Source organism: Durio zibethinus, chromosome 23 (assembly GCF_047325235.1).
Source record: "Durio zibethinus cultivar Kanyao isolate XHJ-2024 chromosome 23, ASM4732523v1, whole genome shotgun sequence".
NCBI lineage: Eukaryota > Viridiplantae > Streptophyta > Magnoliopsida > Malvales > Malvaceae > Durio > Durio zibethinus.
The window spans coordinates 6,761,031-6,771,913 of record NC_143184.1 but is presented as its reverse complement, the minus strand read 5'-3'; the positions used below and the strand labels follow the sequence as shown (position 1 = coordinate 6,771,913).

The 10,883-nt window shown below is 36.2% G+C and overlaps 2 protein-coding genes across 2 annotated transcripts; both read right to left on the bottom strand.

Moving 5' to 3' along the window:
• Positions 1-406: 406 nt before the first annotated feature.
• Positions 407-2,701, bottom strand: LOC149512160 (uncharacterized). The gene is made up of 2 exons (XM_089752446.1): positions 1,702-2,701; positions 407-544 (listed from the first exon to the last, which is right to left on the bottom strand). The coding sequence occupies exon 1, from the start codon at positions 2,573-2,575 to the stop codon at positions 1,715-1,717; it is 861 nt and encodes a 286-aa protein (XP_089608572.1). The 5' UTR covers positions 2,576-2,701; the 3' UTR covers positions 407-544; positions 1,702-1,714.
• Positions 2,702-3,298: 597 nt separating this feature from the next.
• LOC111314402 (phosphatidylinositol/phosphatidylcholine transfer protein SFH9-like) lies at positions 3,299-10,664 on the bottom strand. Its single transcript, XM_089752445.1, has 16 exons — positions 10,138-10,664; positions 9,730-9,772; positions 9,310-9,622; positions 8,186-8,285; positions 7,734-8,000; positions 7,581-7,658; positions 7,357-7,458; positions 7,184-7,233; positions 6,988-7,087; positions 6,750-6,839; positions 6,574-6,651; positions 6,339-6,420; positions 5,228-5,625; positions 5,063-5,137; positions 3,792-3,953; positions 3,299-3,693 (listed from the first exon to the last, which is right to left on the bottom strand). The coding sequence occupies exons 2-15, from the start codon at positions 9,746-9,748 to the stop codon at positions 3,933-3,935; spliced, it is 1,773 nt and encodes a 590-aa protein (XP_089608571.1). The 5' UTR covers positions 9,749-9,772; positions 10,138-10,664; the 3' UTR covers positions 3,299-3,693; positions 3,792-3,932.
• Positions 10,665-10,883: the final 219 nt, after the last annotated feature.

The window sequence follows — 10,883 nt, the reverse complement described above, 5'->3', positions numbered from 1 at the left end:
AGTTGGTCCTACCTGTTCTGAAGGTTTAACACCCAAAATTTTGGTGAGATCTGAAATGCACTCTGGATCTTACGATAATCTTTGATTTGATTTGTTTCAAATTTCAATCTCGGAACAAGCCAATCGTTTTGGGCACTCCAGAAACTGTATTGCATCTCATTCTCGTTTGTTCTTTTGCTTGGCCCTTGCAAATTTATCTAATCAGGTTTCCCTGTTTAACTGAATTGAACAATCATCTGTTTTTGCGTACGCATGGATGTTAAAATAAAGAGTTTCACTTATACATACATACATACATAAATACATAAATAAGTATAGGAGAATCTTAGATTCCACAAGTGTTCAAGTATTCAACTACTATACTTAAATATATGCAATACCCATGAACGTAGATCGATGTCCCAGTAAGAAACTTATTTCATCTCATTGAGGGTTGGCTTCTCTTTAGACATGAGCCCTGATCAAATACCTCCCCTATTGATGGCAATACCACCATATCACTGCGGCTTTAACCAGAGCTTCAAATCAAATGACATAAAAGACACTGAAAAAGGAGGTCACACAAATTATCGTTAGTTATAAACTGCTTTTGTGTTAGGTGCATTCTTGGGCTACAGTTCCATGAGACCACAAGCAGTATGTAACTAATATCTGGGTTGGGCATATATGAACAGAGATTTTTAAAGAACATATCTCCTGCTTTCAAGTTACTAGTGCAAAGGGGCCACACATACACGCACAAACACTTGTATGATTTAGGGCTTGATTGGTTCTCAAACTCCTAATGAGATAGTTTGCATTTCTCAGCAGTATGAGATTCCAATTAAAGAATGCTTAATCCTCTTTCTTCTAAAGCCAAAACAGAAGGAAATTTAATAGGGTTTGTCCATATAAGACCTGCTATAGGTGAAATAATAAGGCATGGAAACTTTAAACATGATACCAGTGAAGAACTTGTAAAATCCCAAAGGTAAGAAAAATTTGGTAAAAAAATGTGGTGTTTATGGCAGAGAGGACCCCATTATACCATTATGCGCATCAATCAAAGCCAATGGTAGAAGAAAACAGGCTTTTTAAGCTAGAAACTAGTGAACTGGCAACAAACCATTAAATTTGTTGACATTCAACATTAGAGAGTAATAAATAAGTACATAAAATAGGTATATCAAGATCAAACACTACAAAATTAATAGATAAAAACAGTATGAAAGTTGGATCATGATCAGGAGCTTCAATTACAAGAAAAATCGGGAGAAGAGGGCAAATCCAAAATGGGAAAAATGGTTGTACTAGACTAAAGAAAGAGACATGCATGTCTAAAGAAAGATATGGTTCATTCTTTTACCAATGAACTTTTGAAAGTAAGAAACAAGATTAATCCAAACATCAAGTAACAACTACTAGGATAGTCCAAGGAAGAGAAAGAAGCCATACCATCGGTCATATAACATTACACTAAGACAGCAAAATCAAAACAAAGAAGAACACAAGTTAAATTTTGATATAAAATGTTCAACACTAGTAGTATTTCATAAACAACAGCGAACATGAAAACCTTAAAGAACATTATATCTTCCTACCGTGGACAAAAATTTCAATGAAAGATAAAACAATTGCACTTCAAAAATTTTGTTAGTTCCATCTAAAAGTCAGTCTATACAGCCTGAACCTGCATAGAACAAGAAGCGCAACATTTTCAACCTTGAAAGATTCTTCAGGAACCCAATTGTTCCTCCACCTTCCTTCTCTTGTTTGGGCTGAAACTTGCTGAGATCATATCCACAATTTTCCTCTGTGAGTCCATTATCATCTCAATCCTTCTATTTTCCATTTCCATTCTAAACCTTTCAGTTTCCTGCATCATTTCCATCCTTTTCTTTTCCACCCTCATAAACCTCTCCGCAAATCTCCTTATTTCCACTGCTAGTTCCACCCCCTTTTTCTCTTCCTCCACTCCCACAACTGCCATGTCATCATCCCCTTCTTCTTCCGGTCTAACCCTTCTCCTCCCCCCACTTAAGAACCCAGAAAAACGGTTCACAACACTGGGCCGCCGCAAAATATGATTAATACTGCGGCTTTTACTTAACGGGCTTTCTTCATCATCATCATCTTCCTCCTCAACTACGTCGTTTTCGTCGTTACTGTAATTATTTCCAGCTTCATGTCCATTTTCGGAATATAAATTTTTTGCCCTGGTTGGAACCAAGGAAATCAATGGTCGAGCCGAGATAGGCAAAGGGCCGTGCTCGAGAGCTTCCATGGCATCGTAATAAGGCCAAGGGGCTCCCGAAGCGAGGCCTTGGCGTTCGGAGCGGTAACGGCGGCGGAGCTTCTCCATCTTATGACGGCACTGCAGGGCGGTTTTGGCGGCGGAGTCATCGAAGAGGCCGCAACGTGCGGCGACCGTAACGGCGACTTCTTCCCATTGGCTGGCTTTGAGTTGACCGCGTTGGAGAGAATACCATTTTTCTTGGTAGGCTTGGATTAGGTTGAGGGTTTCTTGGTGGGTCCAAGGAAGGGATTGGGGTTTTATCGCAGGTTTCGGGTCGGCTGCTGGAGATGGATGTGACATTTTATGGGGGTTACGGGGTTCAAAATTTAGGGTGGGGGTGGGGGGTTAGATTACTAAGGTTTAGGGAGGTTGGGTCGAGGGGAGTAGATGGTGGTGGTGGTGAGCGGTGGAATGGGTGGATTAGGTGGGTGAGTTTAGGTTCCGTTTTTAAAATTTTCAATGGATCCGGATCCTGAAATTTACATCCGGATTGTCACGTCCATTCAGGCCCATCCTAAATTAAAAAGGGCCTCAAGAGAGTTTGTTTCCCTAGTTGTTAGCCGGTGACCAATATTTAGAAGGGCCCATCAATATTTCAAGAGAAATAAAAATATTTGGATGGCCAAGTTCTTGCTAAAAAAAACAATTCTTCTTCGAAAGGATTTTCTTTCTACAGGTTGAGCTATTATATAAATTCAGTTAAGATGTATTCTTTTTCATTCTTATAGCAAATGTTCAACGAAGAGAAGGAATTAATGATTTTTTTTTTCTTTAACAAATTTGGCAACTTTCAATGAAAAAAAAATGGAGACTGAGAAACGGTAAATTTAAGTTCCTGATCTTAACAGGTATAGTGTCAGATTGATGAATGATAATGAACTTTAGTCAATCTTGATTTGATATTCAGAAATTTGACAGAGAGTTGAGTTTAAGAAGGGAAGAAAAAGAACATAATATAAATGAGGGGACAGATGAAAAGCAGTTAGATATTTGGCTGGAAATAACTAACATGATCAACTGGAATTGAGAAACCAAATAACATAAAAATTAAAATCAGAAATATCTTACATCTTGTTCGCTATCAAATCTATTTTCGCATTATAATTAAAGATTTGAAGTATCTCAAGTGTCAATCTAGCCTTAAAATACAAAACGCTGTGACATAACCTCTTTTTTTCGACGTACGCATTTACTGTTATGAATGGGTGACCTCAAATATTTGCTCTTTATAACAGCCCGAGGAAAAAATAATGAGAGGGGAGCAATGTGGGGAAAAAATCATATTTAAGTGTAGAAACTTGAAAACTATATGCACAACTACATCTATAACTACTATGCTTGTCAGAAAGAACTTATTTCCATGGTCTAGTAGATAGTAGCTCTCCATTCATGTGACAACTGTCTCACATCATCCTTGACTGCCAATTTGAAGACCCCAAAATAAAAATAAAATCAGAAATGAGATAGAATATTCAGAATAAGATAAAAGTGAGACCGATGTGAAGAGTTAGTTAACCTGATTGAATCAGGCAAAAGATTTCCAAATCTTGCTGTTATAGCATGGTTGAGAGACATCAGAAGATGCATATTGACTACCTCGGCACGGTCAAGCAAACAAGTAAATTCATCTTCCTGGGTTCAAAGGTTTGTAGTTTCCTCACCAACATGAATATGTCCCCTGGTAATGCCATACCCAATACCATCAGAATGTGTGCTTTATTTGAACATATCCAAAGGTAATCAATTATATAGTCAATTCCTTATTTAGGAGTAAATATGAAAATAAATACAAAGAATTTAAACTAAAAGGATGTGATTAACAGATGCTTATAGGCATTAGTTACGGATTATTTAATTATTATTTGGCTTTTACATTAAATGCACTACTTTTGCAAAATTCAAGGGGAAACATTTCATTAGTTGCACTTTTGTTTCCTTAAATACCAACCTTAACTGCCAACTCACAACTGAGTTCAGATCAGATGGCATGAGGTTGCTGCACGTAATGCCCTCCCCGCAGGTAAGTATACTGTAGCTAGTGGGGTAGGGTGGGGTCAGGGGTAGATTAGGAATTGAAAAAAAAAAAACCACCTTAACTAGTGACATTAGGCATTATTTAGCATTTCCTATAAATAATAATTGCACCTTAAATATCTGCAAACTAGGATAAAAATCATGAACACAGAGAAGGGGGTGTTTGAAGAGTCCAATAAGCCGGCTTAGTTTTCTACTCAAGACAAATCAGACGGGTATTTTGACTCAACCAGGCCAACCACATCACTGGAGTTCGAAGGAAAAGAAATTTCGATTTCATACAACACAGAAAACCTTTTCTTTTTTTTTGGGGGGGGGGGGGGGGGGGTGCGGGGTGGGGAGAGCTTTGTTAACAGCTTTACCACTAGATTGTAACAGCTTTTGTTGTTGTGAAGCATCTACACTTATATCCCATATTTCTTTTGGCTACAAGAAATGATAAATCAAGAATTCCAACTATTTAGGGGTATGCTGTACCTATTAGTTACATTTACAACTCTGATCATAATCTATAGGATGTTGAAACTTAAGTTCCCGCCCAGTTTTCTTTTAATCATAAATTGGTTCAAACATCCATCACATAAGTTATACATTGCCATCTAGATGAACTGGCAGCACTTTGGCAAACAATTAGAATACAGACTGTGTCACCGAATTACTTTCCTACATTAAAAAGTTAAAGCTCATTCTTATCTTCCTAATGTAGCAATACCAGTTTTATATTTTCTTCCTCAAGAGAAAATAGGAACTTACAGCTAAGTTGCTCTCTTTTAAATGTTCCAATGACTCAGCAAGCTCCACTTGTTTTGATGCAGTTGCAAGCAATGCCTACAAAAAATAAGAGTTTTTAGTGACCAGAATGTACAAAGGGGCAAAAACTGTTAGCAATAAAGACTAATTGTAAAAAAGAGGTCTTACTTTCTTTGTTCTCTGTAAATCTTGTTCAATAGATTTAATACGATTCAATGACTCAAGAAGCATATCTTCTTTTTCAGGAGGAATGTTTGTGGGCTTGTTACAAAGCTCAGTTACCAAGGTTTCCAAATTTTGTAGCCGCTGCCAACATGGATGGAGTGAGTCCTCTTCTGCTTTTGTCAAAATACCATTTTCTAGAGACCCTGAATCTGCCATCTGGTGATTCAACTGGTTTTCTGTTTGTTGTTTTGAATCTTGTGCTTCCAAAAATCTTCCCAGTCCAGGGGCTAAGAAGTATAGACATGCTAGCAATTTGAGTACAAAGTGAACCACAAAACTTATTACATGGTGAACAAACTTCTTTCCCAGATTTCTTGGACTAACATCACTAGTTATATCATCTGTCAACATCACCAAATTAAGATGTAAAAGCTAGCTTACAAGAGAAAAATTAGCATAGGCAATAAGAAGTTCTAGTGCTGAGAACTAGGAGATAATGTTCTTATGCAATAATGATGAGTCAGCTTTATTAAAATTCTAAGAGTCAAAACTTGAATTGTGATTGTGAATGCAACTATACAAGTTCAAACCCAGAATGGCCAGTGAAATCAGATAGCTTTCATATCTTAATCATGCATGGCTCATTGAGAGAATTTGTCCTACACATGAAAGCAGATAGTAGGGCTCCTAGTTTTGCTTTATGCCACATTTATTGGTTTATACCATAGTTATTTACTATGATATAGTAGCAAATATATCTGTTAAAAGTTTAAGAGTCACACTTCAAAATTTGATTGAGCATACAAGTTCAAACCCAGCATGGCTAAAGAAACCACACATAAGTACCAACTTCCATATCTTAATAGCGTGGATGATTGGACATGATTTCTACTGTTCCTTCCAGAGATTGATTATTGCTACTAGTTATGCTTTAATGCTCCCTTTATTGGTCTACATGATGGTTATTTACTATGATATAGTTGGAACAACTACCTCACAAGGACATTTTAGGAAACAACCACAACATGCTTTGATAATGCGTTGAATGATCAGATTTAATTCAAATGTATAAACACATACAATATTCAATTAGAATCAGTGAGTGACCACTCACTTGTTGAACTAGTTTCTTCAATTCTTGCAGCATTTTCTGCTTCAATAATGCCATGCATAGAATTAGGACCATTCATCTTTTCCTGACACAAGGATTAATAAATATTAAATAATATTTTTGCAGAGTAGCACAAAGAAACAGGGATTATAAAGTCCAATGGCTAAGATCTTATAAAAGAAAAAATTTATAAAGAAAGTGAGAAGAGAAGCCCAAAAGGTGGAGCAGAGCCAATTACTCTGTCAGAAACTGACACTAACTGCATGAAATCTGAAGCATCCGGCCTCACATCAGAAGATATTTCACTACTTGCAACCTGCCAAAAGAACCAATTAACATGGACAATGATGCATAGATAAATGATGATAAATTGACAGTAGACAAAGGGAACTTGATTAAAAAAGTGAGAGGAACCTTAGTAGACAAAAATTTGACTTCCAAATTATTATTCTCAGAAGAACTTTCTGTTTTCCTCAAATACAAGGCATCTCCGGAGTGTATCAACTGAATATTGAATACAGGCAATGAATTTTAGCTTAGGGCATAAAATAATATTCAGGGCATTTCTCAGACATCAATATGTGAGAACAGAGAGGAGAGCTACTAAAGATTATTTATTCATTTTCCTTTTGCATGCTGACTAGGATACTACCTTCATTATTTCTGGGTTATTCCAGGGTCCCTTGTCAGATCTAAGACAACCGCCATTATTAGGGCATACACAAGTTCCACCAAGAAACTCTGGCAATTGGCTACTTGGGAGATTTTCCACAAACAAGTTTAGTTAGAAGTCCAAAAAACAAGCAGGCAGTAAGACATTTCAGTAATAATACAGAAGAAATCACAACCTCGGATCAATAATCTCAAATAATTTATTATGGAATTTGCTCCCAAGAACCTGTATGATCAAAGAATACTTGTTGATTAGTTGAAAACTAATCTTTAAAAGTCGAAGAAATCATGTATAAAATATATATATATATATATATCTTCATGATCAAAAGTTTCAATATTCTTGTACATGAATCTTTGCTGTAGTCCTTGGATCAAGAAAGCCTTTTGCTGTGTTCCATAGTAGTTTGAATCCACTTCCAGCATTAACTATGTACATTTGATGTAAAGTCTGTGGAGAGAATGCTGATGTTAGTAATTGTTGAGGAATTTATCCATAAATAATTCAGATATATATATATATATATATATATGTATGTGCATTAATTTAGCTTAATGAAATGATGAAGCCACCTCGGGATAGTTGTCACCATCAATTTTCTGAATGCGCATTACAAGATCATGTGCAATCTTGCCAAAGCTCATCCAGTTCTGTGCAAAGAAGGAAATAATGAGAAACATGATATGGCATGAAATGCGTATGTACTGTAATTTATGAACACTGACCAACCCCTGCACATCTAATATTGTTGTCGTACAATCTATATGCCTCTTGGCAGCAATGGAACAGGCAGGAAACTTCTCCATGAAAGCCTTCTCGAAGCCTTGCACATGATATTTTAAAAATCTTTCCACTGTAGTGACCTTCATCAGCTTGGCAGGGTCAATTTTACCAATTCTTTCAATATAGACAGGGCGACCCTGTTTGTCTATGCCATGGTAACCATGGGGGTAACAGTGCTGAACTTCTTCATATTCATCATACAGGAAATCCTGCATATGCATCATAGCATCTGTTAAAACTATGAAGTATTAAACTATTATCAATAGAAAAGACAGACAGCACATCTTTTGTGAATGAAAAGATCAACAAACTTGCTAATCTCCATTGTCCAATCATAAGTAGTGCAGTAGAAATTTAATAATCCAAGTTTAAAGATGATAAGAGAACTTTTTACCTGTATAATAGTATCGACTCCATACTCTTTCCTCCAGTTCAGCATATCTTCCCACATCTGGATAGTTTTATCGGGGTCAAATTTCCTTGCTTTCAAAAATCTGCAAAAACAAATTCAAGATTTTGAAATAGATGGATATAGCTGAGTTGACGTTTTTTTTTCCTTTTCATTTTTAGGAGGGGGTTTGGAGAGGGTGGGCAATATAGATGACTTGTTTTGATAAGCTGGCAATAGTAATTTGTTTTTTCAAAAATATAATTTTAAGTGGAGCTCAGTTTCCACTTCCACGTCAACTGGTTCTGAAAATCTAGCCTAGAGTGAAATCAGAAGTTAAGTCCAGCTCAACAACTTCTAGTCAAAAGAAAACTCAGTATCCCATGCTTCACTACAGTTCCAGCCGAGAAATTTGCATTACGTTTATTAAGATGCACAAAATTCCAGGTTACAAATCTTAGTTTTATTAGAATAAGAAAACACCCATAAATCATTTGAGTTAGACAGTAGAATTTTAAATAATTCACTTTACATAGAGAGATACACTTGTCAAATTCTTGCTACTAAAGATTCAATGATGAAAACTAGTAAAAAGCCCAAAACTCAATAAATGGGGAAGTTCAGTTCATGAAATAAGTAAATTGAACATGATTTCTTTGTAATCAATTCAGTTCGGTCCAGTTCATGCATCTGCTCTTTCTAATCAAGAAGCATTTCTGATATATTTCAATGAATTGTTTTTCTGGAGAACATTCACATCCTCTACATGCCATAATTAAAAAAAATCCAAAAATCACCTTCTAGATGACATATTATAAAATAATTACAATGTTCTATGAATAGACTAGAGAGTTTTGAAAATTTGAGAACAAATGGGAAATCTTGTTTTCGGTAATTAATGTATATAAATTCTTCCTAAAATCACTTGTAAACAATTCAAAGCTTGAGATGGGTCACATTATTTAGTACCTTCTCATTCAAGCGATTGCTGGAAACCTAAAACTGCACATGTTTGCTTCAATGGAATGATCTCATTATCTTATCAACATAGCTTAAGGTTAAATGGATACTGGATAGCATAACTTTCTGCCAAAAACTGCAATAAAAAGTCTACTGGTTGGTTAAATTACCTTAACAAAGTGTGGTAATCATCATGACGTGGGGGAAGCTGATCTTTCACAAGCAATGCCTGGCGAAAAGCTCTGACAGCCTTTTCCTCCTCTGCGTCCCTAACATCCTCGATCGAAATTGTCGCGTATTTGCAATCAGACACGCGTTTGCTTCGCTTCCTTAGACCGTGTGTAAGCTTTGTGGAAGCAGTCATAGCTTGTTTCTTCATAGATCTCCCTCGCGTTGTTATTCTTTTCTCGTCCTCAGACGTCTCGAAATCCAAATGCGCTTCCTTTCTAAACCTCTCTTCTTCTTGAAATGCAATTACCTCTCCTGATATTATTAAGAACAAAAACAAATCAAAAACAAAAATTCAACCAACGAATAACCATTTTGATCTTAATTTCGACCAAAATTCAGTAAAATTAGGCATAATTTACCAGGCATTGTAACTTGCATCCGAGATCGTGATCAGACTTTAATCTGCAACGAAACAGACACAGAAAATCTCAGAACTATTGAGACACAGTTACTTTTATGCATTGGCAAATCTTCTATATCTGTACTATTCTCTGTTAAAGCTCGTTGCAGTTGAAAAACGACGAAATTGACCAAAAATTCAAGCAGGACTAGACAAAAAAGGACACGAATCGGCATACACAGAAAAAAGATAATTACCAGTCAGAAAAAAAAAGAAAAAGAAGAAAAAGAACTGAAATTAAATCGCGCCAGATCCAAAAATGAAGATAAAAACACAATTAAAAGATGAAAAAAAAAAGCCATCAATGGCATTATTAATGCATCAATAAATAACAACATAAAAAAAAAAAAAACGTATCCAAATATACCTTGAAAGAAAACCGCATTCATTTCACAGGAATCGAGCGAGATTAAATTCACGAAAAACGGATGATTGAATTTTCAATTTCTCTCGTTATTTCTTTATATATAATAATCAAATCCAGAGCCAAGAAATGAGAAGAGCTATTGCTTTGGGTTACGAGGCGGGCTTTTCTATCTCCAAACGGAAGAAAAAACTCTTCTCTCTCTATCGTTTCTAGAATATAATAAAATAATAAAAGTTTTTTTAATTTAAGCTGAGGAACGTAGCTGAAGCCTGTCGTTGTCAAAAAGGTTTTTTTTTTTTTAATCAAAATTTCGTTTTCGTAGAGCGATCGCGTGAAACCGCCGCTTCAGCTGCTCAAGTGGCGGTGGTTCTGTCGAGAACTCAACGCTTTATGTTCGTTGCTTTGGCCTTTTTACGAAGGAGCGGGAGTTTCGACGTTAACCGCCGTTATAATAGAGATGGGGATCACAGATTATTAGTTGCGGTGGAGTCCACGGTTGCCTTAAAGCAACAAGCCAATAACAAACTGTTTTCTTTTGCTTTGTTTATTTATATTTACGAGTGGACAAACCAATACAAAAATGTTTGGTATGTACCATGTCTGCTGCCATTAGGGTTTTGCCACCTGGGATTGTTAGCAAGTGGGACTTTAGAATCGGCAGAAAGAGGCCTACCACGTGCGCTTACAATAAGACCCATCACCCCTTGCGTTGAACCCGCTTTAATAAAGCATTTTATGCAAATCAA

Excerpts from the sequence above, each read along its gene's own strand:
- LOC149512160 (XM_089752446.1), bottom strand. The coding sequence starts at position 2,575 with ATGTCACATCCATCTCCAGCAGCCGACCCGAAACCTGCGATAAAACCC.
- LOC111314402 (XM_089752445.1), bottom strand. Across the intron at positions 7,234-7,356 it reads GGACTACAGCAAAGATTCAT|GTTCTTGGGAGCAAATTCCA; the intron begins GTACAAGAATAT and ends TTGATCATACAG. Across the intron at positions 6,652-6,749 it reads TCAAATTTTTGTCTACTAAG|GTTGCAAGTAGTGAAATATC; the intron begins GTTCCTCTCACT and ends TTCTTTTGGCAG.